We start from the raw sequence: 27,318 nt of genomic DNA, 5'->3' as shown, positions 1-27,318 counted from the left end.
ACTGAGACACAGGGTGCCACCAATTCCCCTCCTTGTCCCAGGTTTGAAAGGCAGCGACATACTGCTTGAGGCAGCCGTTTCCTTTTGCTAAAAGAAACACTTCACCTTCTCTCCACTGAGAGCACGGGTCATTAGTAAACGCTTTGTAGTGGGTACCTTAACGCCACCTGGTGACAGATAGAGAAACCTGGTGGAAGAATAGGGTACCTCAATACAGCTACGTTGTATTGCCACTGTCCTGCGATGGCCGGTGCTGCTACTGGTGAGGTTTGTAAGACCCAGATTGCTCTTCGCAGCAACCTGTCGCGAACAATCGTTAATAACTGTCGCCTGCCACGGTGGGGGGGCACTTCGCTCATAATTCAATATGCAGGTTGTGATGACATCACGAGGTCATGTGACCTAGGTGGTGCACCTGCCCCCTAGGTTGCTTCCCTGCAGATGTTTTCTAAAATTTTTGCTCACGGCCAACGACACCAACACCGACGCTTGCTTTTCTGCGACATGAAAGCCTTAACGCTATTGTGTTAAAACAAGATGGTGGCGTGTGCCATCATGCGCTGCATAGAAAAGATAGTGTGCTGCCATCTAGTAATACAAGAAAAAACAACTGTGAAAGGTAATGTGGCGCCACCTGGTGGCACAAAAAAAACTATTGTAGAAGGAAGTGTGCTGCCTCCTGGTGCTACAAGGAAAAACTGCTCTACAACAAAGTGTGCTGCCACCTGGTGCCACCCAAAGAAACTTAGTTGGCTCACATTCGTCGTCGTAGCTGTGCTAATATTGGCCATACCATAGCAGCACTTATCCTTGGCTCAAATACTTAGCACACATGTTCCTTATTCCAAAAAGTGTCATTTCAGTGTCACTGCTCAAAAAGTGACTTTCTTTAGCTTTAGTTGGATGTTCCACAAATGAGCACATTCTATGTTCTTTAGTAGACTTTGTTCCAGCTTCATTAAATTTCCTAGAAATAAGTATGAATGTTTCTTCATAAAATTTTATGCCTAACAATAGAAGGCCCTCAATAGCCTGGAGCCAAACCTAAAGTTGAGCAACTTTCAGGAAAAAAACAACATAATATTATCCCAAAACACCATTACAATGCAAGAGCTGCAGTATAAAATTTAGTTTGCTATGTCAATATACTTCAGTGCCAAAAGGCTGCTTGACAATGCATATTTTACACACACAAGCTTATAATAGTGGCAAGCTAATGTTAAAGCGATTTGCAGATATGAGTGCCTACCGCGAAATTAAGAGGGGGTTTTAAGTGAGACACATGCACACTGATGTTAATTTATACTTCATCAAATTTTGCAACACATTACCGAGAAACCATAATTGCGTATTCTTTTCTGTTTCTTTAAGGCATAAGAAAAGGTTCAGCCCCAATAGACAATGGTCAAACCGGCCACCACAATTCACTAAGAAGCAACAAGGCATGTCACTCACGGCACCGCCGTGGCAGATCCAACTGCTGTATTAATCACCCCTAAATCACCCCAGTCACAGAGCTCACTGAGGGCATAACGCGATTCAGAAAACAATGCACCCATTGCCCACAAATTTTAAGGATTCACATTGTTTCTGCGTCATCCATGCGTAAACTGACACCACCGATCACTGACTACACTGTGATGTGAGCACGAATGCTAGTTTTCCACTTTCCACCCCAAAAAAGATTGTCACAGCAGACCGCCACATTTTGGAACAGAACTTCCCGAAAGTTGTCCAAGGACTGTAAAAACTTAGTACTACAACCATTTCTATACCAACGCCAACCACACCTAGGCTACCTACTATGAGCATAAAATACTGAATACCTGGTTGTGCCTGGCTGTCAAAGAGGTCAAGCACTGTTATAGTAAAAAAAAGAGCCCTTCTTGATTCCAGTTATCTGCCATTCAGCTCAAGTCAATCAAAACTGCCATCATACCTGAGCACAAAAGGTTGGAGTAAGTCATGCTGCTGTTATCCTGGCCCCCCGAAGAAGGTCCGGGCTGCGTGACTTGATTTGCTTCCTCGTAGGCCGTAGCATCTTGGACGCAAAACAGCAAGCCAGCTGGGTGAACAAAATCCACACGACAACTACGTTACAAAACTTGCTTTCGAAAATTCGGCAGTAAACCCTTTCAACCACTGCATACAGTGTAATGCGATTTAAAGATTACTGCTATATTTTTCACCAAACAGGACCAATTAACTTTCTCTGATGTCGTAACCACTAACTTTCCAATAAAAATGACGGAGCAGGATGGAAGAACCAAGCAGTTAGGTAGGCTACCGTACTTTGTTCAATGTGCTTGCAAAAGTAGTAAATTGTGCTAAAGCATTTCAATCCCAGTTGGTGAAACCTAATGTGGTCACATTCAAATCGTAGCGGACTGTACGTAGTGAATTTGCAGCTGTTTTAAAAAGGGTGTTGAAGCTAGCAGGGGTTTTTTAGTTTCAGATGAATTCAGCACTCTGTTTTGTAACTTGTGCTTTTTCATGTTAGCCAGTGAACACAGTAAGCATTTTTTAAAAGAGTGAGCTGTACAGCATATGCTTCACTACAGTTATACATAGCGACACTATCACATCATATGGGTTTACAGCATAATCTGCTGCTACGCATGATCCTTCGGGTGCCTATTTCCTTCACTCATCACAAGCCCGCCAAGGTTTCGCAACCACTGTGACACTTCTTTCACAACTGTGCATATATTTGAGGAAAATTAACCGTGGATGCTTCATGCTTAGAAACTAGTTGGCTTTATTTATGCTTTCACAGGCTATAGGGCTTTACAAATTTTTACTTTAATGACCCTGACAGATACACCAGTGCAGTCTGTACAAGTGGATTGTACAGCAAGGTGGACATTACGCACTTGATATAGCTGGATTAGAAGAGGATTAATTAGGTGGATTAGGTATCTATACTCCTTTAATATGATCCAAGACTAAAATGTTGTTTGTTTTATACAAAATATAAATGGTATTTTTTTTTACATTTTCTCTGTGCAAACGTAGCTATAGCATCAACAAAACAAAATGTGGATGAAAGGCATTGATTTGTTTATTCGACCAGCAGACTCCAACTTGTTGTGTGCATGAAATCAGTAATGTGTTGTTTCCTGACAGAATAAAACCACTTTAGATGGGACTTCAATGGACAGGAGAAAATGTCCAAATGATCCGAAAGCCGGAATAATCAAACAGCCAATAACAACTCTGATAATAATTGTCTCGCATCACAGCAAATTTAACTGGTGAAAAAATTGGCAACAGCTGCGTGCTTCCAAGTGAAAACTACGCAGCAATGACAATTTTTTGCAGTTCCGTCAATGCTTTATTGCGTGTACAATGCCAGTAATATCGAAGTAGAACTGCTCCAAAGTGGTAATCAGAAGCCCGGCGTGAACTAAGCGGTTCCAAAACGCACTGACAACACAGCCGGCCAGCCAAATTTTTCAAACCTGCTTCAATGAACCGAAATTGCGAATCACCCGAGTTTCAAATATCGCAAGTCTGCTACAAAGAATGTCAACGGCAGGCATCATTACCCAACTAAAGATTAGTGGAGACTGTTTTGGACACACCGGCATTTTGAAACATAGCATAGTGACAACAAATACCTGCCAGCTATCACATTTTGTGATCATGCCTAAATAGAAGAAATGGGTGACTTGAAACTGACTCATTCAATCATAATAATAAGGCAACAAGTAACCGACAGCCCACATCGAGAAAAGCCCATACGAGTCGGGGAGTTGAATATTTGCAGTTTAGAGGCTGGCGGTAAAGCGAAAGATGGTTGGTTTGGTTTATGGGGTTTAACGTCCCAAAGCGACTGAGGCTATGAGAGACGCCGTAGTGAAGGGCTCCGGAAATTTCGACCACCTGGGGTTCTTTAACATGCACTGACATCGCACAGTACACGGGCCTCTAGAATTTCTCCTCCAAAGAAATTCCAGCCGCCGCGGCCGGGATCGAACCCGCGTCTTTCGGGTCAGCAGCCGAGCACCATAACCGCTGAGCCACCGCGGCGGCGGTAAAGCAAAAGAGTTACAATGCAAAAACAATGCTTAAACTTAAGCAAGCTTGACCAAGCCTAAATGAATGCCCTAACTACCATAGTTTACACAAGCACACCTGTCACTCACCAAGCAACATCTGGGTGTTGGTTGAATCCGGTTCATTCTGCAACGCACCAATCAGCAGGTTCATCAGGCGGGCTCGCAAGGACTGAAAGGTGATCGGCTGGCCAGAGCCAAAATCTGCAACGAAGAGCGCAACAAGTCAAGACAAGCACCTGACCCATGCACTGTTCTTCATAAGTAGGGCCCGGAAATTTAGGCATTTGCCTAAACATGCCTATAAATGCCTAAACGGGGGATTTTTGCACTTGCCTGTCTTTTTGTCATTTTTTAGGATATACTACCTATTTAACCGCACTTTTTGCCTATAAATGCCTAAATCCGGCACTTCGGTCCTCGGTGCCATTTTTCAATTTTGGGACATCCGTCTATGTACGGCGAAAGGCGCGCGCCGATGCACGCACAGAAGGCGCGGGTCCCGCCGAACGTGTTTCTCGAATTGTAACTTCAACGCAGTGCAACGAAGTGTTTATCTTGAAGTGTAGCAAGAGGCGAGTTTGGAAAGAGACCTGACATACAGTAGTGTAAACTTCTCAAGAATGACAAAGTTAGAAAAGGCTGGACTCTCAATAGATGTATTGCTGAAGGTAGTGGCAGAAGTACCAGCAGCACTTCGGCGACTGGAAGGAAAGGGCGCTACTGCTTCTACAAAGATGCAACAATTGGTAGAAAAAAAATAGATGCCTAGAAACAATTTCCCAAATCAGAGACTTTCTACGCGGAGACGGTACGGCCACATCACCTGAAGGCCTAAGTCTTTATCAACTTTCACGTTTTAGGTTCGCGCCACTAAGTTCATGTGATGTCAAAAGAAGCCTTTAAAAGTACAAACCTATGCTTAGCGAAAACCGAATGAGCTTCAAGCTCGAAAACCCGAGAATGCGCTTTATTGCTTCAGTTGAGGACTGAGTACGCTCCTTGCTTGACTTACAAATCTTGTACTTATGAATAAAGAGTATTATTCAAAGCACCTATTTTTGCTTTATAGTGCCTATTTCAATATTTTTTAGAGCCTAGATGCCTGCCTATTTCGGGGTTCTTTAGTGCCTAAATTTCCGGGCCCTATTCATAAGTCACTAAAGCAGAAGATTGATCGCTATGCAAAAACTCACCCTTTACGTTGAGGTTCCCGTAATGTAACGGCAAAGGCAGCATGGACAGCAACAAGTGTGTCGAAGCCCAACGCAATTCTATTTGGGCAACATTGGGCGCCGCCCTGCCAAGGTAGACACACAAGTTCATGAGTCAAGCGTCAAACTGCCGTACACACACAACATACGCACCAAAGGACACAGGCACCAAATCAGCACGACACTCCATAGGAGGAAAGCAAATGCAATATAAAAACATGCCAGACAGGTAGGCCACAAATAAAACCATACAAGAAAAAACAAACACATACACACAAAGAAGGTACACAAAAGGCTGTACAGAGTACAGTCAAGCCCACTTATAACAATATTCAAGTGCCATGGAAATACCATTGTGATAACCAATAATTGTTATAACAGGGTTGTGCCGAAAAAAAAGAAAGGATGAGAAACTTCAGAGTATTTATTGACAGTAAATACCCAGAGGGGTTTGATTGTTCTAATGCCTGTAAAAGCTCGTTAAATCGAACTTCAGGGAACCGGAACAATGTTCACCATTCACCGATGACCAAAGCACCGCCATCACTGCGCCACTGGGAGCTTTGCGCACCTCCACGTCACAGGAATCAAGCCGGCTTTTTGGAAGCTATTCTTATGGGAAATTCAAGAAGCATGCAGAACCAAGGGTGCGGTGACAGCTGACAAGAGAAAAACCGTGCTGGCTGCATGCACGCGCGCTGCACTGACTGATTAGGGGTACGCATGGCGTGCGTAGCCAATGCAGCAATGCAGCAGCTCTCCTGACGCGATGACGCCTGCCTCTTTAGCTTTCGTGGCGTTGCTGCGCCAGCTTAGTCCATTGGTCGGCCCCACACATGCACGCTTTTGTGTTGTAAGCATGGTTTTGCTGGTGTGGTTGTAGCATTTCTTTTCTTTTTCTGTAATGGTTGACACTCAATTACCAGATTTAATTGTTATAACCAATAATGTGCCTTGACAGCATTGCTATAAGCAGTTTATTTTACCATAGAACACATGGCAAAGCTGATGGTGCCATGACCGACTATTGTTATATCCGATATATTGTTATAACCAGTATTGTTATAAGTGTACTTGACTGTATATAAAACTATTCAAAGCGTAAAGAATAACAGCAAAAATACAAAACACACAGGAAAAGCGACTGTGAGACGTCATAGCCAGAACTGTACTTCGGACCAAGAGTTTATCAATATGTTCACTAATGACAATAACAATAATAACAAGCAGATATGCCTTCGATGGCACAAAGTGCGTAGTTGCACCAGCAACGAAAAAATATTGGTGTAGGAAAATTTGTAGGCACAAAATGTGCACAAAATTTTGCTTACAGAAAAGTTTGTCCCCAATTTTTTTTTTGCGGATGAAAAGCGCATCCATGCAGCCATTAAAGCATAGCTGCCTCAACAGACTTTCAATATAAAACAGAAGAATGAGCGTGTTTTTATTTCTACTGTGGCCTTTATTATGCCTTCAACTTACTCTTGCGTCTCCGAACTGCTTCCCTGATTACCACTGCAAATAAACCATCAGTCAGTGCTCGTGCTCGCATTGTTTCCAGTATAGATTTGCAAAGTTAATCTACACAATATTTCAAACCTTTACCTAACTAAACAAAGTCATTTCAACAGGCTGTAGTCAGTTCACCCATTCAACGTAACATTAAAAGCTCTAGTGACCAGCAAAAAATTTAAATATCAACGAGTGCACAAAGTAAATAAGCTAGTTAATCTTGATGCCTTTAGGAACGGAGAACTATACAACATCACAACTGCTTTGACATTTCTACTCCCAGTCCACTGAGCATATACCTACTGCAGAAAAATAACAGAATTTTGAAGACTGTATTCCAACCAGCAAATTTATCTGACAACAGGAAAACGGCGCAAAAGACGTGAACAAACGAGACAAACATGACAGGACCAGCGCCAACTTGCAACTGAATTTTGTTTCGCACCAAACCCGCCTTTATGTAGGCCAACACGCTGTAACATCCGTGTAGTCCGTGTAATCACGCACAGGCAGCAGAAAAGATCACTGTAAGATATCTAACACATGAAGCGCGATAGCAATCACGTAACATACTATCATGGCTAAAAAAATCCCAACAAATGTATAGCAAACAACACTAAAATGGTCATGGCCAAGCAACTCTTAAACACCAAAATCGATACACACTCATGAGTGATACGAGAGTATCGTTTTTGTGTTATGGTGTTTAAGAGTTGCTTGGCCATGACCATTTTAGTGTTGTTTGCTATACATTTGTTGGGGGTTTTTTTAGCCATGATAGTATGTTATGTGGTTGCTATCGTGCTTCATGTGTTAGATATCTTACAGTGATCTTTTCTACTGCCTGTGCGTGATTACAAGGATGTTATGGCGTGTTGGCCTACATAAAGGCGGGTTTGGTGCGAAACAAAATTCAGGTGCAAGTTGGCGCTGGTCCTGTCGTGTTTGTCTCTTTTGTCCACGTCTTTTGCGCCGTTTTCCTGTTGAATCATGAACCAACTAGCCCAAACTAGAGTTCTTCTTTATCTGACAAATAATGCGTCAGTGCTACCATTGAAGGCAGACCTGCCTCAAAAAAAAAAAGCCTTTCAACCAGACAACATCAAAATGAGTGCAGTTTTATATTTCCACCACGTGCTTAACTATGCCTCCAGCTTACCGTTTCGCTTCCGAATTGCTTGCCTGGCAACCGCTGTAAATGAATTGCCGGTAAGTTAGCACTCAGGTTCTACCCAATGTCAAAATGGTTTAATTTTTTGGCTGGAATAAGATGTCACACCTTTATCAAGCTAAAAGGAATTTAAACAGGGTGTGGCTTAGTCACGTAATGAATCTTGACACTCAAAATTCAAGCGGTCAGCAGATAAGTAAAAATAAGACAAAACAACAAAGTAAATGAGCTGCGGTAAAGCAACCTATTGCAGACAAAAACTTATTTTGCAGAGAGATGTCTGTCCACAGAATCCTGTAGATGAAATATATGTATAAACGCAGTCACTGAAGGCACACCCAGCACGAAAAGACTTTTAACCATAAAACATCACAATGAGCGCACCTTTATTTCTACCGGGCCTTTACTAAGCCACCAGCTTACCGTTTCGTTTCCAATTTGCTTCCCTTGTTACTGCTGCAAATAAATTGCCAGTAAATTAGAGCTTGTTTGCCCCAAGTTCGAACCCTGAAACTATCTGGCCACACAAGATGGCACGCCTTTATCAAACTAAACAACACTTAAACAGTTAAACAGGGCATCGGTTCGTCGCACAATTAATCACGACATTAAAAGTTGTGGCGGTCAGCAGATTGGTAAATGTCAAATAGGGCTCAAAGTAAATGTTCATTTATACCATCACCCCTGGCAGCTTTGGACAAAAATCATGAACGGCGAAATAACAAACGAACATAGCACAGCAACAGTCAGAAATACCACAACAGTAAGTTGACACGTGCAGACACATGTAATGAAAAAGCACAGCTTTAAACTGTCCCTTTTTATTTCAGACACTATCAGCTATGGTCAGCAGATAACTGGAGGGTGCCGAAACCGAGCATTGGCGAGTATTTCTACCTCGTACTCGCACTTTTACAGCATAAAATACCAGACAGCAATCGAACCTTGGTTGAAAAGGACTTTTCAACCGCAACAATTTAGCATGCACACTACAATTCTCTGGCGAGTGAAGAAAAAGCCAAATGCATTTTGATTTCTTGTAGTTCTGGACATAAAATGGTTTACTCTTCCTATCAGTTTTGTTAAATTAAGGTTTCATAGAACTACGCTTAAAGGTAAAGCTTTATCGTTCACACGAAAGCAAACTTTGAAGTACACGTAGTGTATACAAAGATACAGGTCAAATCAGATGAAATCAGATGAAAAGAACCCAACATCGTGGCTCCATTTCGAGTCGCTGATTAAACCAATGACAACGGATACGCTGAACCGTTGTGATGGCTATCTACCCCAAGTATACGCCAGATGTCTGGGATCTGACTCAGGCCATATTTAAGGCAACAACTTTCCAATTTGCCTTCATTGTGAACAAGGCACCCGTGTGGGGGCTGAAACGTTATTTCATCTTTCTTTTGGTCGGTGTCTTTTATTTATTTTTTTATTTTTCAGATGAAATCACGTCCGAAAAAATCACCACCATCATCATCATCAGCTTAGCTATGCCCACTGCAGGGCAAAGGCCTCTCCCATGTCTCTCGAATCAACCCTGTCCTCTGCCACTTGTGGCCACCGTATCCCTACAAACTTCCTTATCTCATCCGCCTACCCGACTTACTGCCGCCCTCTGCTATGCTTGCCTTATCTTGGAACCCACTCCGTTACCGTAAGGACCGTTGGTATTATGCTCCCAACACTACATGCACTGGCTATATCTATAGCCATTTCCTGTTCTTGATTTCAGACAAGACACCATCAATGCATTGGTGGCTCATCATTAACCAGTAATTTACTCGACTCTCTTCCTGTCTCTTAACATTAGCCGCACCACATTCTTTTCTGCAGTTTGCTGCATCATCCTCAGTTAAGTTTCAAGCCTTCCAAGAAGAAGAAGATGCCCTTGCCTTATCTTGGAGTCCTTATCAGCGCTGAAGACAGACTCGAGTGCCTGCAGGAACAGGGGGAGCAGGATGTTGACGCCCTCCATGTCTTGCCGAAAGAGGTCGCACGAATTCAGCAGAACACTTGCGACCACCTGGCTTCGCTGCTGGTAACAGAAAGGGTGCAGTGTGTTAGCAGGTTGCTTTGGAACTTGTTAGGAAGGGTTCTTAGAAGCATGAAGCATGCAAAAGAAGCACAAAGTGCTCCTTGCGAGGCTATGTGAATTGTGAAGAATGTAAGTGCACGCTAAATGATGCCATTTAGGTTGCGTGCCTCACAGTGCTGATGCACACTTTTGACCGTGATGAAACTCAATGTTTAAGAACTGTCACCAATAACTCAAGAACTGTCATCAAGAACTCGAGAACTGTCATCAAGAACTCGAGAACTGTCATCAGGAACTCGAGAACTGTCATCAAGAACTCGAGAACTGTTATCTTGAACTCGAGAACTATCATCAAGAACTCGAGAACTATCATCAAGAACTCGAGAACTGTCATCATTTCATTAAGACTACAGTCATATCTTCTCTGAATTACATGGGTGCCGTCATACTGCTGCACTACGGCTGCACTTCCATTTTGATGGAGAGAACTTGTACAAAACGATACTTAAGGGGGGAGCCTGGTCTTGGAAAAAAAAAATTTATTAATGTAGTCACAGTTAAGAAATCTTCAGGAAACATGTATCTCTATGCGCCGATTCTAAATATGACATTTAATTTCATGCAAAACAATTCCTTGAGCACTTACGTAAATATTATGCAAGTATTTTGTGAAGAGCTTTTCAAGAAAATTTGCAGCACGAAACGTGCTGAAATGTATGCTTGATATCAGTTCTCTTGGCATAAGGGAATGCAATAATAGGTAAAATTTTTTTCCTGTCTGTCATAGAACTTTAGTAATAGGGTTTTGAAGTTGCTGCTTTGCAAATGCAAAGAAAAGTGTGTATTCCCGTTTCTGAACTGATAGCTTCACTACCCTATAACTCAACTTCTATGATAGCCAGAATGATAATTTTACAATTACTGGATTCTTTGGTGTCAAGGGAAACCCAACGGCATACATTTCAGCAAGTTTCCTGCAGCAAATTTTCTTGAAAGCTCTTTGCAAAATACTTGCACAAAAATTATATAAGAGCTCAAGGAATTGTTTTACACGAAAATAAATGCCATATGCAGAATCGGCATGCAAAAACTCCTGTTCTCTGAAGATTTCATAATTGTGAGTACATTAATAAAATTATGTTTTAAAGACGACCAGGGTGTATGCTACAATGGCAAAATGAATGCGAAAGTTGGTTGGTTGATTGGGGTTTAACGTACCAAAGTGACTCAGGCTATGAGGGACACCGTAGTGAAGGGCTCTGGAAATTTCAACCACCTGGGGTTCTTTAACATGCACTGACATCACACAGTACACAGGCATCTAGAATTTCGCCTCCATCGAAATTCAGCCGCCGCGGCCGGGATCGAACCCGCGTCTTTCGGGTCAGCAGCCGAGCGCCATAACCACTCAGCCACCACGGCAGGTCCGCACTTCCATTTTGACCAGTGCAAGCCATCCTAGAACTAGTGCTGCACTAGGCGAGAACGTGTACAAAACGAATACTTAAGTACAGCGGGAGTGCGCTACACTGGTAAAACGAATGCGAAAGTGCTGCACTGCTTGAAATGGTGCAGCACCAGTGCAGCCTAATCAAAGATACCTATAAAGTGGCGCCATGGTTGTGTGCCACATGGCCCGGTGGCACTACACTATGTGCGGTGTGGTGCCGTTTATTAGAGACGCAGAACAGGGCTGCCAGAATCACCTCAATGTTGCTCAGGCTGTGCTGAAGCGCGAGGTAGAAGCGGGAGAAATAGACGGGCAGGATCTCCTCGCCGGTGCGCTTGGAGCAGAACAGGCGGCACAGGGTGCCCACAGCCTCAGCCTGGCCGGCCTCGAAGCTCTCGGTGCTCAGACACGGAGGAATCTCGATGGGCTCCGGCATGCCTGGCAACGAGGTTGAGCCGCCCGTCGCCGAGGTGGTAGTGCGGGTGCTGCCGCTGCTACCGCCGGACTCGAGGACCGAGCTCGAGCGCGAGTGTATGCTGCTCTCAGTGGCTGCAAGCAAAGGCAACACAGTGCGTCTCGAGGAACCAGTAGATGTGATGTCCTAGGCAGGACTCAACGAATTAACGCGGACCCAGAAGCATTAAAAATAAAATACAAATAAAAACAGACCAGGAAGAATGGGACAGGCTGAAAATACAAAAAATGACTTTCTTTTGAGAGACTGATCCCTCAAGGGACTTGAAGTGCTCATTAATTGGCTGAAGCAGCGGAGGTGGCTGCGGATTTCAAGTGCAACCAAAAGTGCAGTTATGCAGTCGCAGTGTTTGCGCTCGTAGAATCGGAAGTCTGAATCTTGCCGCTGTTGCGCGGTCCACATTTTCTTAACTAAAAGTAGAACACACTTAAAAACAAAATTATGTGCTCTAACGAAGTCATCGTCATCATCATAATATATAGTTTTGCTCATTAGCAAAAGCAGGAAAGATATTTTTGCTCACTGCTTTTAAGAGCAGCTACTACACGACTGCAGCAACATCTAATTTCTTTCGCACTACAAGACATTGTTTTCAACCTGGTGCACCTCCGAGACTGCTGATACTGCAGCACCATCTGCTGCATCAGAGGCACTTCAACAAATCATCATCATCATAATCATCATCATCCTCATCAGCCTGACTACGCTCAAAGCAAAGGCCTCTTCCGTATTTCTCCAATTAACCCTGCCCTTTGCCAGCTGTGGCCACCGTATTCCCGCAAACTTCTTAATCTCATCCGCCCACCTTACTTTCTGCCACCCCCTGCTACGCTTGCCTTCCCTTGGAATCCACTCCGCTACCCTTAAGTACCAGCGGTTATCTTGCCTTCGCTTTACATGCCCTGCCCAAGCCGATTTCTTCCTCTTGACTTCGACTAGGATGTCATTAACCTCTGTTTGTTCCCTCACCCACCCTGCCTGCTTTCGAAATCAAAAGAAATAGAGTCCCCGAATTGAGAACGTTTTGGCGGAAACAGGTGTCTATCCTCGTGACTGGTCCAACAAAACTTTGCGCTGGATCTGAAGGCAGCATGCACTTCTGTTGCTTAAGCCAGTTGACAAGCACTTTGAGGGATTAATTTCTCAGGTACTGATCCCTTGAAGGATCTATCCCTCAAAGCAGTCCCTCGAATAGATCTCTCTCAAAAGTGATCCCTCACAGGGCCGAAGTTAGAATATGCACCCTGAGCATATTCTAACTTCGGCCCTGTGAGGGATAAGATTTGAGTGAGATCGATTCAAGGGACTGCTTTAAGGGATCAGTCGTGTATAACAAGTCAGGCAGAAGTGTTATAGGCCCTCACCATCTGCTTGCAGGAGAACAGTGCTTCCCTGGGTGTCCAGCTCCGACCCCGCCAGAGCTGCCTCGAACAGCCAGGCACCGTAGAGGTGGAGGACCGAGTTACAGCGCGGACGCATGGGCGCAGGCGTCGACCTCAGCTGCTGAGACACTGCGGTGGCCGGTGGCGTTGGTGGTGGAACCAGGGGTGCGGCAGCCAGTGACACCCCGGTCGTTGCCGCGGGCGCCACGGCCGAGGACGTGCTCGAGCGGATGTTGGAGAAGACTCCGGGCTTCGACATGCCTATGAAAGCACCATGCGGGAAGAAGCATGAGTCACCCAGTTCACAACCTCAGTTCACATGCCCTCAGTTCACATGCCCTCAGTTCACATGCCCTCAGTTCACATGCCCTCAGTTCACATGCCCTTAGTTCACATGCCCACAGAACTAAGAAATGCTGACTGTCTGCCTCTGTTTCTAAAAACCCATCTCTCTCAAAAATGCTATCCCAGAAGACCTCTATGGGAGCTCTAGAGTAGTGGAACTCCAACAGAATGTGATGCTTAAGAAAAACGACAATCAGATTCAAGCAGAGTTTCAAGGAAGCATGGCACTTAAAGGAGTATAGACACCTAACTTTGGTGGCATGTTTTCTACTCTATAATAATGCGGAAGACACTACTATGCATGAATCACCATGTGGCATTCGCCTATGACCTCTAAATAATTTATAATCGAATTTTTCTGTCATGCTGTTTCGGTTTACACAGCCAAACGATGTCTGTGACGTCAGAGAGAGGTTATAGGTCACATGATGCATGGAAAAACTGCGATATAATAGCTGTTTCATCGTTTTAATTAACTACAGTGCTGAAGTCAGCTTTCCTCAAGACCCGGAATGACAACATATGCAGAAGCACCAATTATATTGCTGTTTTTCGGGCCTCACGTGACCTGTTAACCTCTCTTTGACGTCACAGCCATCGTTCGACTCTTGAAACCAAAACTGAAACAACACGAGAAAGAAATTCGATTATAAATCATACAGCAGTCATAGGAGGATACCTCGTGGTAATCCATGTATAATAATGCCTTACGCCTCATTACAAAGAAGAAAACATGCATTCAAAAGTTAGGTGTCTATTCTCCTTTAAAAAAGTTGGAAATATTACTTGTTAAAGGTGCACTGCAGAGGAATCTGAACTCGTATTTTTACTGCTGTAACTCCATCTACACGTTCGAGCGTTCTTAGAAACTTCGAATCATTGCCCTGTGCGACCGATTTCCCTAATTTAAATCCGATTAAAAGTCCCGGCTTCCTCCCCCCTTTTTTTTTAATTTCCCGCAGACGGCGGGAGGAGTCGACCAACCTTTCAACCAGTCCCGTGGCGGCTTGCCGCACTGCCATCGGCGGAGTGATACGTAGTGATTGGCGAAAGCAGAGTCCACGCATATTTTTATTTTTGTGGGCCTAATTTGCAGCTATGTAGTCTCTGATTAGATCTATTTATGCACGAAAACCTAAAGAACAAAATAAAAGCGAAAGCAAAGCCGCCACGCGACTGCCTGAAAGGCACTCCATGAGTTGGTCGACTCCTTCTTCCGTCTGCGGGGAATTAAACAAATAAGGGCGGAAGCCGGATGTTAATCCGATTTAAATGATGGAAATCGGCCGCACAGGGCAATAATTTGAAGTTTCTAAGCATGCTCGGAATGTGTAGATCGAGTTACCGTGACAAAAAGACGAGTTAAGATTACTCTTCAGTGCACCTTCGAATAGCTTGCCCCCTTCTTTCCATAAATATACTACCATCAAAAAAGACACACAGACGTGGAAGTTAAAACACCTAAAAAAACACAGAGGCCCAAGAGATTACCTTTCAAATTTGAGATGGCAGTGATGCGAGTTGCTCCTCTCCTCTGATGAGGTGGGGTCGTGGTTGTCCCCGTCGATCCCGGCGTGGACGTCGCTGCCGAGCCGCTCGTAGCTGAAGAGAAGCTGCTGTGCAACGAGAGAGACTTCTGATGGTCCTCGTCCACAGCCAGCGGGCTTATGCCTAGCAAAGAAAGAAGAGCATGCCACAGTAATGTCTTTTGTGAAGCGAAGCCATTGCACAAAGCATACCCAAACCACAACACTAGTAACTGTTCAGGGCTTTCAGTATTTCGTAGTATAATCGATGACAGCTTTTCTTGGCAATCAAGGGAAGACTGCAAGGGCGCGGCATCCAAGACTACGTCCCTCTGCCAAATAGTTTGGTCGCATGACAGTGCACTTAGCCGCCGCCCGGCATATCACTCTCTCCATTGTACATTTAGTCCATCGCTGATGCAGCTGGCGCCATCTATGAAAGCTTTTTTGAACTAGACATGCCTAGCAAATTTGTTGTAGTTAAGAAAACTGTTCAATCGTTGGCTTTAAACGCTGAAAACTGACAGATGTGTTAGAAATCAAGACTCTATTAACTGACTTTAAACGTTGAAAACTGGCGGCTGTATCTGATGCCATAATCACTGGTGTTCCTTTATGTATTTTTTCCCTTTCCTGCTTGGACATGCAACATGTCCGTAGTATTTCATAAATAAATAAGCATGACTAAAATAATGAATACTGACAATATACTATGTTTTAAAAGAAAAATAATAACTACAAGTGGAGACTATATTCCGCAGCGCGCAGAAAGAGAGGGCACGTTTCAGCTCCACAGCTTCCACATCATTGCCAGAAAAAGTTATTGCTGAGTACGGTAAGCTACATTTTTTTTAAGGCATTTTTTTGGACTGAATTCAGGTTTAACCCAATCACCATCACACCTGCCCAGATTGCAAAAAAAATCTCCATAAATGAAGAGCTCTGAGAGCTACAGACCAATGCCATGTTCACAAACATAGGGGGCAAGTGCGTACTTCAGAAACAGTCGGGGTACGGTCTACGCTGGTGTCTACTACGGTGCACACCTCACTTATCCTGCTGTTTGAGACTCGCCTTCCATGTCAAACTGTCTAGGCTGCCTAGTTTGGCTGCCTAGTTTGAATTGCGAGCAAATGCAATGCACAAAGCTTCATACAATACTATGCGAGGAACTTGTCCGGCTCAGTGAACAAACCAGCTGGTTGAGTGCTTAGTGTTGTTGGGGGGTTAGCCAGGCATCACTACATAGAATTATTATGACATTTCGAAAAGACATCGGCTTTGAAATCACGTTCCATACATTTTCATGCTGTTCTGAAGAGCATTTGTCGGCTGTTAACTACCTTCACGAGTGCGCTGCAAAATAAAAAAAAATTATTTTAGAAATTTTCTTTTACATATGTTTCTATGCACTCTCACCCAGTACCCCCACCCAGGTGGTAACTTGGGGGCTAACGCCGCCTTGCACATATTGTGATGTTTTAAAAATACATGAGTATTGAATTGGCATTCAATACTTTCTCACTTTTTTCTAAAATGTGCAAGGCTTTTGTCCATGATGAGACAGCCTCAAAGGTGCAATGTGAAATCAGAAAGGTCGTTTGAAAATTTACATTCACATGCATTCCTATGAGCCTTATCTGCCACAGTTACCATCCTCAGTGACAGCAGTGCCATCGCATCTACCTTAAGTCACAGATCAGTGTTGGCTTACAAAGAAAAGCTATGAACTATTTTGAATTAAGAGCTATGAAATCGGCTATCAACTACCATAAGCGCTTTGCTATGAAGTCATCCGTGACCAATTTTGAGCAATGTACTACGGAGTCGGCCATGAAGCCAGTAATGATACCGCGTGCATATGTGAGTGAAATAACTAGAAGAATAAGAATGGGGTGGAGCGCATATGGCAGGTTCTCTCAGATCATGAATGGCAGTTTGCCAATATCCCTCAAGAGGAAAGTGTACAACAGCTGTATCTTACCGGTACTCACCTATGGGGCAGAAACATGGAGGCTAACAAAGAGGGTTCAGCTTAAGTTAAGGACAACGCAGCGAGCTATGGAAAGAAACGTTAAGTGATTGGAAGTGGGCGGAGTGGGTGAGGGAACAAATGTGGGTTAATGACATCCAGGTCAAAATCGAGAGGAAGAAATGGGCTTGGGCAGGGCATGTAATGCGAAGGCAAGATAACCACTGGTCCTTAAGGGTAACGGAGTGGATTCCAAGAGAAGGCAAGCGTAGCAGGGGGCGGCAGAAAGTTAGGTGGGCGGATGAGATTAAGAAATTTGCGGGAATACGGTGGCCGCAACTGGCGAAGGACAGGGTTAATTGGAGAGACATGGGAGAGGCCTTTGCCCTGCAGTGGGTCTAGTCAGGCTGATGATGATGACGATATGTACTTGGACAAGCAAACATTACGCACCCAGGGTGGCGTCCACCAGGGTGGCAATGCCTGCCATGGCCCGGTGGAATATGTGGGGCAGGGCGGCCAGGCAGGGGTTCTGGAACGGGTCCACAATGGAGTCGCTGGCCTCCAGGAGGCTGTAGAAGCCCGGCGTCTGGCTCACCACCTCAGGACGGCACAGGTCCACGGGATTCCCCAGCACGTGCAGGAAGCGGTACCACGCCTGTGCTAGCTGCTCGGGGTTCAGCTCGCCCGCTATGGTCAATGCCTCATCCTCTGAAAACAGCAGCCACGCAGTGCCAGAACACAGGACAGAAAGTCTGTTACTCCCACGCATTCAGAATTTTCCCCTTAAAGTATTTTCCCGTATTCCCCAAATACAGGATACAAATAGGGAAGTTACGCTCCCCTATGGGAATTTCATAAGGAGAAAAGGCAGCAGCCCTTATTCCCTTAGAGAAAAAGAAAGCCCACACTTAGGAAATTGTCCCTTTAGTGTATTTTCCCGTACTCCCCGAATACGGGACACAAATAGGGGAGTTACGCTCATCCCCCATATAGGGATGACCAAATCTCCCCTTGGGGAATTAATTTTTGGAGAAGAGTAATTTTTATCCCTTAAACAAAAGTAAAGTAACTCCCCTATGGGAATGTCATAAGAAAGAAAGGCAGCAGCCCTTATTCCCTTAGAGAAAAGGAAAGCCCACACTTAGGAAATTGTCCCTTTAAGGTATTTTCCCACACTCCCCAAATGCTGGACACAAATAGGGGAGTTAAGCTTATCCCCAAAATAGGTTTGGTTTGGTTTATTGGCGTTTAATGTCCCAAAGCGACTCGGGCTATGAGAGACACCGTAGTGAAGGGCTCCGGAAATTTCGACCACCTGGGGATGACCAAACTCCCCTTAGGGAGTTAGTTTTCGGGGAAGACCAATTTTTATCCCCTAAACTAAGGTAAAGTAACTCCCCTACAGGAATGTCATAAGGGGAAATGGCGGCAGCCCTTTTTCCCTTAGAGGAAAGGAAAGCCGACACTTAGGAAACTGTCCCTAGGGAAATGGGGAATTATTCCCTGAAGTGCAGTACGGGCAAATATATCCGTGGATTCAGTGACAATGAGGCTACAAACATTTTGTTGCTTTCTGAAGTAGTAACAGGCTGACAAATGTTTTACCTCCTGTTACTTGAAGAAAAATCTCATGCGTCCTGGGAGTTGAACCCCAACAAAAAATGCAAGGCTAGCGCAGCCATTCACCAAGCAGGCTAACCAAAATGTCCAGTAAATGGCTCAGCAGGGTTGCATTAACTGATAACAAGTGGCAAAATGTTCCTCCATTACATTTAAGCCAGTCCTTAAATGTGAGTTCAATTTATAATGGGGGAAAGGCTAAAAGGAAAGCCCACACTTAGGAAACTGTCCATAGGGAAATGGGGAATTATTACCTGAAGTACAGTATAGGCAAATATACCCGTGATTGCAGAGACACACACACTCTCGGTTAACATCCTGTTGGCTGAAAGGAAGTGGAACAAGGTATGTTGGGTTTAATGCCCCAAAGGTACACATGGGCAATAAGAGACATTGTAGAGAGGGGCCCTTGATTAATTTCAATGACCTGGGGCAACCTAACGTGCACTGACATTGCCTAGCAAACAACCATTTTTGCATTTCTCCCCAAAATGTGGCTGTGCGTGGACAGAATCACTAATCCACCATGGCGGGTTATTGAAAAGAAGAAACAATATCCTGTGTTAAATGACAGTCTTACTTTGGCCTGCTCTGCAAACCTTTATGCAACTACTTGCCTTTAGCTTTCTCAGTTGAGATGAGCTTCTTAAGAGAGTTTACCACTGCAAGAGAAGGCAAGGCATTAATTGTGGTCCCTGGCTTTAAAATGCAACGTTTCAGCTGTGTTAGGCACAAAGTAACCCTCGGGCGAGGTCGATCTCTGCCTTCCACAAAAGCACTTGCCTTGCTTCAGTGGACTGCATGACAACTTAGTGGAGCCCAGCACTGCAACAAACAACGTGTTTTGTAACTGTATTCCCAAAGTACGAAACGCACCACCTGAATGATGAGAGATTTTGTAGGGTTAGCATTCGAATGGCTAAAAAGCATACAAATCCATCCTGGAACCAAGAAAACCTAAACTCTTCTGCAATCTCATTCTTCAAGCGTTTCCAAAAAAAAAACACTTGACTTGCTGGGGTAAGCTGAATACCATTTTACTGAAACCCATTGTTGGAATAAATGAATGCGGTTCGTAACCAACGTATTAATCGTATTGCTGTCCTGTAACACAGAATGGTGTAGCTAAAAAAAAATGCTGGTAGTTCTGCCAGTCAGCTGTGGAATAGCTACCACAAGCGCATCAGTCCCGGAACCAAGCTAACCTAGGACGTCTCACAATCTTGTTCTGGAAGCATTTGCAGCAACACACTTGCCTTGCTGAGGCGAGCTTGCCGGCATTTTACCGAAGCCCATCACTGCAAGAGATGACAAGAGGTTTTAACTGCAGTCCCAAGGTATGGGACACAGCACTTAATCTATGACGATAGTTCTATTGGCCGGCTTTGGAGTAGCTATGACATGCAAGTCAATCCTGGAACCATGCATTCTCGGGGAAAGACTTGCCTCGCTCGGGTGGACTGCGCATCACATCGAAGGAGCCCATCACTGCAAGAGACGGCGAGGTTTTATCTGTAACCCCGAAGAACGGAAAGCAGCACCTGAGCCATGACAAATATTTTCCTGACCAGCTTTGGAATTGCTACCAGATATATATCAGTAAGCATATCAGACTTAGATCCAAGCTAACACAGGACTACCGCATTTTTATTCTGCGAGTGCTTCCAGCAAAACACTTGCCTTGCTGGGGTGTGCTGAACATTACTTTACTGAAACCCATCCCTGCAAGAGACGGCGAGGTTTTAATCATGATCCTGAAGTACAGAACAGAGCACCAAAGCCACAGCTGATGCTGTGCACGTAAGCTTTGAAGCTGAAAATACATGAATATCAGTAATGCTACCACGATAACGTAGGCTGTTCTGCAAACAATCTTATTCTGTTAGCATTACCAGCAAAAGACTTGCCTCGCTGGGGTGAGCTGTATACCTTTCGATTGGAGCCCATCACTGCAATAAATGACAAGGCATAAATCCTATTCCAGACTTGAACTACGACAGATGTCCTATTGATTAGATGTGGAATTGCTACCACACGCTTATCAGTAAACCCTAAACTAGTTCTTGGAGCATTTCCAAGCAAATAACTTGCCTTGCTGCGGTGGGCTGTATGCCACTTTGCCAGAGCCCATCGCTGCAATGAAACAAAGAGGTACTAATCGTAATCACGAAGTACAGAACTCTACACCTGGGCCACAACAGATACTGCACTGGTTGGCTTCGGAACATTGCAAACTTAAGACTGTTTATGAGTCTCATTCTACGAGTGTTTCTGGCAAAAGGGTTGCTTTGATGGGATGGGTCATATACTATTTTACCAGAGCCCTACACTGCAAGAGATGATAAGGTTATAACCGTTACCCTAATGTAGAGGCCACAGCACTTGAGGCATGGCAGATGTTCAAATCATAAGCTTTGGAATTACTACCGCAAGTTTATCACTCTAAGAACTAAGCTAACCTAACCTGTTGCGTAGTACTGTGCTGTAGCCATTTCTATCAAGGCACTTGCCTTGCTGGGTTTGGCGAATGGCACCTTACCAGACCCTGTTGGTGTGAGAGATGAATGCTTATAATCATGATCCCGAATTACAGATTTCTGCACGAGAGCCATGGCAGGTGAAAGAATGAGATTGTTGCATCAATACCCTGAGGCCCGAAAGCAACACCTCTGCTAAGACAGATGCTGTATGAATATTCGATGGCTTTCACTTAAGGCGGTTCTGAAAGGGGTTCTTATAAAGTTTCGGTATGCCTTGGATGTTGAAGGATGCCACTTCTCGAATATTGCCCAGCAAAAATTTTTGTAATGCGGTTTGTAGAACCTGAGTTATCTGTAGTCAAGAGTTGAACTTCAGTGTCTTCGAGCCTTTCCCTCTCCTCTAGTCACTTTTTGCATGCTGGAAGGTCGACGCTTCTCCACTGGCCCCGCCTCCGGGGGCGGAGCTTCCTGACCCACCAGAGCTCAGCAGCTTATTGGCCGCGGCCATGGTAGCTGCCTGACGTCTGAAAGAATCTGACCAATAGCCATCTCTGAACTTGTATGCGCAGGTGCGAGCGACGGAGGAGGGTGCGAGCATGAAAAAGTTGCCAGAAAGTGCTCGCCAACCTTCGCGAGTGATCGTGGGTTCTCTGCTGCGTGTAGAAGTGTACTACTTGGCTAAGGTGTTCATGACAACAAAATGCAGCGATTAAGCAAGTTGATATGCTCTCTTCAGAAGGTGTTTCAGAGCCCCTTGAACTATTCCACACGGCCCAACACCATCATCCCAGCTCTCTCGCGACCCTCTTCTAAACAACATACTTGCCCTAGCCAGTTAGGCTTAACGATAGGCTTAACAGTTAGGCTTAAGTTAGGCTTACCAGGGCTTCCTGCTGCAAGAGAGGCAAAGGTTCCAATCATTATTGGACGTCTCAGGAAACACTTCAGTTATGAAAGGCACTGCTTCCAATACGACTGGAAAAAATTTTCAATTGCAATTTTAAGACCGCGATGAATCTGCAAGCGAGTTGTTCTGCAACCTTTCCACGTGGTCAATTGGGTCACTTGCCGTTCTTTTTGAGAGTAGATTTGGAGGGGGGGACCTTACCAGATTTTATCACTGCAAGAGGAGGTAAGGCAATGAGATATTGTCGCTCTGAAGATAATTCCACCGTGCAACACAGAATTAACTCTTTCACACACAAGCGTTTCTCCAACTGTGTCGCATAGAGCTCTACGACTTACTTCCGCAGTTACTTGCCTTTCTCCATCAGAGCTGCACCAGAGAGCCCTTTACCAGACTTAAACGCTGCAAGAGAGGGCAGGGTGTGATTGTTATGTCAAGATTATAAGCCCAGTGTGTAGACCATGATCCAAATTGCAATAGGTGGCGTTCAGCCACTAGTAGCGTTTCCAGAGGCCGCATTAACTGCAAATCTTAAGTACACCTTTCTTTCACAACGACTTGCCTTTCTCTTTCTGAGCTGGGCAGGGCAGTGTCTTATCAAGGCCTGTTACTTCCTCTTCTGCAAGAAAATCAACAAAGTTTGAATTTCAGTGCCCTAAATGCGAGCTTGAGCCAAGTCGCAAAACGTTGCACTCGACGGCTTCGAATGAACATTTTCTTAAACAATCCTGGCGTACCACTAATCTAACTTAATTGGCAAGTTTTTCTGCAAGCACTTGCCTTCATCGTTCACTCGGGACTTCACCCTGCCAGACTGTATCGCTGCAACGGAAGATGGATATTAACAACAATGTCCCAGATTCGAATACCCCACAGGGAGCAGCAAACAAGTGAGACTGAACAATAAATTGTACTACATGGCTCTGGAGCAACTTCCGACACATGAAGCAATCCTGGCATCAAGCCAATCCAAATCAATCTGCAAGCCTCTCGAGTGACCACATGCCTTACTTGTGCAGGACGGATTGTGCAGGAGACCTTACCAGATTTTAACGCTGCAAGAAGACGCAGGAAGAGAGTATGAATACTTGGAAGAAAAAGAAAGAAAACGCCCTAAAGCTGACATCTAGGCTCTATGAGATGCTACCTGAAGCCTTTCAAATTTATATCTGCAGAGGAGTCACATCTGAGTATCTCTGTTTTTACCTTTCTGCTCCATTTCATCATTACAGAACTGGAGCCACTATGACCAAGGGTTGGACAAATGCAGATCAAATGTCTGCAGCTAACTCTAAGCCTTAAAGATACTAGCTGATAATTTTAAGTGATGAAAACCACATCACACAAAAGCTGGGTTGTAATCAACTGAAGGAAGCTGATGAATGCAAAGGTGAATGAATGCAAAGAGCACACTTCTTCGATGCACCATCAACTAAGGTGTTGTGCACTTTGGGAAACATAGAGCAATAACAGACTTCATGAAACTGTACCAACACAGTGAGGCACAGCACCTACCCTGGTACAAAGACTTTTGCGTTTTCCCATCCACTGTCACACATCTGGCAGCCTCAACGTACCACGTAACTGGAATTTTTCCCGGTAGTCGACTCCTACCAGGCACAACACCATGATAGCACTGTTGCACCCACTACGCCGATACTAAATTACCCATAGCAAGAACACATCCTGTCAAAAGTTTAGACAAGGCAGTACCAACAACACCTCTTTGTGCTGCTGTTTTCTATGGCTGTCGTGTTTTAATCTGTCTTTTGGTTCTGCATGACTCAGATATAAACATAACTACACAAAAATGCAAGACCCAATAAAAAAAAAATTCTGTTAACCTGTGCGCCCTTCACGGTCAGCACTGGCAAGAAGGGTGACATTTTTCCTCCATTACGACAAGGCCAGAGAGAATCCCTTACCAGCCAGCCAATGCCAAGACAGTCTGCAATTCTTTGCGATGCGACGGAATGTGAAATACACATGAACATAAAGAATGTGTACCACACGGCAGGGCTCTTTTTCACTCTGCGCGAACAAATATGATGGCGGAAAAAAGTAACGACCACCCTGACTCAAACCACTCAAAAAGCCACCACGGTGCCTCACTGGTTATGGTGGTTGGCTGCTGACCTGAAAGACATGGATTCGATCCCGGCCGTGATGGTTGTATTTCGATGGAGGCGAAATTCTAGAGGCCCGTGTACTGTGCAACGTCAGTGCATGTTAAAGAACCCCAGGTGGTCGAAATTATCCGGAGCCCTCTATTATGGCATCCCTCATAGCCCGAGTTGCTTTGAGACGTTAAACCTGACAGAAACTAAATCCAAACCACTAGCTGTAGCATGCTGCATATCAAGGAAAACTGGAAACAAGATCATGATTTCTTTTTTTTTTTAATGAAGCAACGGCAGCTTGACTAGACAGTGCCATGGTAATGCACTTTTGGTCTACACGAGCTGGGGCCATAGACCCATTTTTTTTTAAGTGTTTCACTCTAGACAATCCAAGCATCAGGCCAAGGGAATACTTGCACCAGATGAAAAACCGGCTCGAAACAGGCAGTCCTAGAGATCAAACCCCATATTTCCCCACTTACGAGTCGGATGTTCAAACCACCCTGGCAGTTGTCAAAGAAGATAACCGTTCTGGTGTTAGGCCGAAATTAACATACATGCAGTAAGTCGAGAGAGCAAAAAAAGGTGAAACGGAACTGCAGCCGTAAAGTGGCGGGAGGTTAGACCTGTCACTACCCTTCGTCAGGGATTGAATCCTAATTCACGTAGCAACAAATTCGAACAAACGAGAGCTACGTAAAACAGACAGACAGTAAACGAGGATTGCGATACACTTAGATAGCACGCGAGAGGAATCCTAAATGTGTTTCTTGTGCAAGTTGGGCTCTAGAGAGAGCTGCGCGAAAGGATTCGAGTACGCGACTTCTCTTCCTAGTGCATTCTCCAGGCAGTCATTTGCAGAGATTCAAGACGCGTAAGCTTACTGTGACGACACGACATTTTCGTCCAAGCCACAATCCAGAGAAACTGGGACTCTAATACCCCTGTCAAGCGCACAAGTTAAGTGCACTTACAGGGAGTGTGCTTTGGCATCCCGAGTGATGCTTTGGGCTGCGCGGTGCTAACGGGAAAAAGTAGCATCAGAAAATTAGCAGAATTTCTGAAGAGGTCGATGAAAGAGAAAAAGGACTCATAATAATTGATTGCTTAATGTGCTAGCACAAATAAAACAAGGTTCAACAGTTTTCAACGATGACAAAAAAATAAAAATAGAAGAGCCACGACCAGCCAAGACTATCCAGAATTTCGGCAACAAACAAGATGGCGGCAGGCAGCGATGTTGCATTTGTCTCATTCCTTTGTTTTGTTGCTTCGTTTGTAACTATAAGTAACGAACTTTTTCTATAAACAGTGTTATAGCATGTAAAATAAAGTTGTAAGTACTTTTTATGCACTATACATATTGTGCCTTTGAAGACGCTGGTGGCGAGGCTACGCACTCAGCCCTCAAAGTGTGTTCTGTGAACGCACTCCATCTTAAGTGCGCACTTTGGCGAGTGCACTTATGTTATGCCGTTTAGCTGTGCTAGAGTGCACTTTTAGCAAGTGACACTCTTTTTAAGTGCACTTTATTTTGCGCGCTTGACAGAGGTATAAGTTTTTCCGTTCAACAAGGGTGCTAAGCAGTGAAGTATTTTTATTTGTGTCCGCGATGCCAGTTAGATGAGGGAGACAAAGATGGACAACCAAGCGACAAGGTGACAAACCATCACTGTGGTATGCAAAGCGGGAAATGCGAATGCAGCAACGTGCTTCTTCATCTTCTTTTTCCGCCATCCTGTGTCCTTGGAAGCAGCCAACCAAGAGTGCGCATGCGCCAACTCACCGAGCTTGAGCTCCGGGTAGTGGTGTCCGTACATGAGGCGCAGCATGGCTGCCGTGAGGATGAGGTTGATGCGGTTCCACTGCTCGACAAGAGCTCCGCGGTGCCGCCAGGTGCAGCAGAGCTCGCGGAAGGTCTTCCACAAGTTGGGTGACGGGAAGCAACGGCTACATGCCAGCAGCCACACCTCGAACAGCGCTGTCAGGATGCGCTCACACATATGGCTGCCCATGTCATCTGCGCGGGTCACAGGATGCACGACTGGTCAGTTCACAAAAAAAAAAGAAAAACTTGGTTTATCCTCCCGTAACTCGGCACACTTTATCAGTCTTCCAGTGCCTCACTTTACCCATCTTGTCCCACATCCTTTGTGAAATTACTCGAGCACGTATCTATCTACGCCACTTCTGAGCTGACCCCATGTGCCCTAACTGCACCGCCCTTGTATGACCCTATATGATACCCAATATATCCCTAGATGATCCTATATGAACCCATATGATCCCCAAACTTCCTTCACCCCCATCTGCTTCCTCGCATACCTGATTGGGGTGTTCTTCACCAGAGCACCAAATGGCCTTGAAAGGACAGCTCACCAATCTACTGGACTTAATCTGTGTCCTCAATAGTGGTCCTTATTACTGCTACACTACCACATGCGCTTACACCCAAGTTTTTTTTTTTTCCACCACTTCAAAGACATGTAACACATTTTCAGCCTGAATAAGGCTAGAAATGAGAGCACTCATGATGACCCTACCCAGTAACCTCTTCAAGAAAATTAGCAGTAAAAGAAGTGTTTCCAAGAGGGCTGTTTCATCTACAAAAGTGATGTACTTAGGATAGTGAAGTGAAATTCTTAAGCTCTAAAACACGATGACTTTACTTCCATTCAAATTGCACACTGCTATCTGTGCAGCCTCAAACCTCGGTACAAAAAACAAAGATATTAAGAATTATTGGCTATGTCAAACTGTTCGTAAATATTTTTAACAGAAACACGCATTTCTCGCTTTATATATTGAAGCGGTTTACGGATATATCGAACAGCTGAGAGCCAAGCTGTGCCAGCATGGGTGGTAGGCGGAAGACTTTGCCTCACTACACAGGTGACTGGTGGTGATGCGGCAAGCAATAGTGCCACGGTTCACGTTTTATCTCGAATTACACTCAATTTATCGCAACAATGGTACAGAAGATATAGCGGCAAAAACAGCTAGTAGCTAGGTGACCGGTGCCCATTTGCGTCTCCACTG

At 44.6% G+C, this 27,318-nt stretch overlaps 1 protein-coding gene across 12 annotated transcripts in view; it reads right to left on the bottom strand.

Annotated features, from left to right (window-relative positions):
- The window catches only part of LOC149330416 (ral GTPase-activating protein subunit beta), a 69,188-nt gene that overhangs the window by 31,464 nt on the left and 10,406 nt on the right, over window positions 1-27,318 (bottom strand). For 4 of the 12 annotated variants that reach the window (XM_089560960.1, XM_089560970.1, XM_089560961.1 and 1 more), the window contains exons 5-16: window positions 26,066-26,299; window positions 19,390-19,434; window positions 17,603-17,860; window positions 15,143-15,322; window positions 13,289-13,567; window positions 11,706-11,998; window positions 9,857-9,999; window positions 8,379-8,411; window positions 7,944-7,976; window positions 5,255-5,358; window positions 4,149-4,262; window positions 1,940-2,065 (exon numbers count right to left, since the gene is read on the bottom strand). In XM_089560960.1, coding sequence (XP_089417086.1) covers window positions 1,940-2,065; window positions 4,149-4,262; window positions 5,255-5,358; window positions 7,944-7,976; window positions 8,379-8,411; window positions 9,857-9,999; window positions 11,706-11,998; window positions 13,289-13,567; window positions 15,143-15,322; window positions 17,603-17,860; window positions 19,390-19,434; window positions 26,066-26,299 — 1,842 coding nt within the window. Of the gene's footprint in view, window positions 1-1,939; window positions 2,066-4,148; window positions 4,263-5,254; window positions 5,359-7,943; window positions 7,977-8,378; window positions 8,412-9,856; window positions 10,000-11,705; window positions 11,999-13,288; window positions 13,568-15,142; window positions 15,323-17,602; window positions 17,861-19,389; window positions 19,435-19,555; window positions 19,598-20,028; window positions 20,084-26,065; window positions 26,300-27,318 lie in introns of those variants that run through there. The other 8 variants (XM_089560965.1, XM_089560966.1, XM_089560968.1 and 5 more) reach the window with 6 other exon arrangements.

Source organism: Amblyomma mixtum, chromosome 9 (assembly GCF_055824585.1).
Source record: "Amblyomma mixtum isolate Tamu chromosome 9, ASM5582458v1, whole genome shotgun sequence".
In the NCBI taxonomy this organism is placed as follows: domain Eukaryota; kingdom Metazoa; phylum Arthropoda; class Arachnida; order Ixodida; family Ixodidae; genus Amblyomma; species Amblyomma mixtum.
The sequence above is the reverse complement of the archived record's forward strand: the minus strand, read 5'-3'. Positions and strand labels throughout refer to the sequence as shown.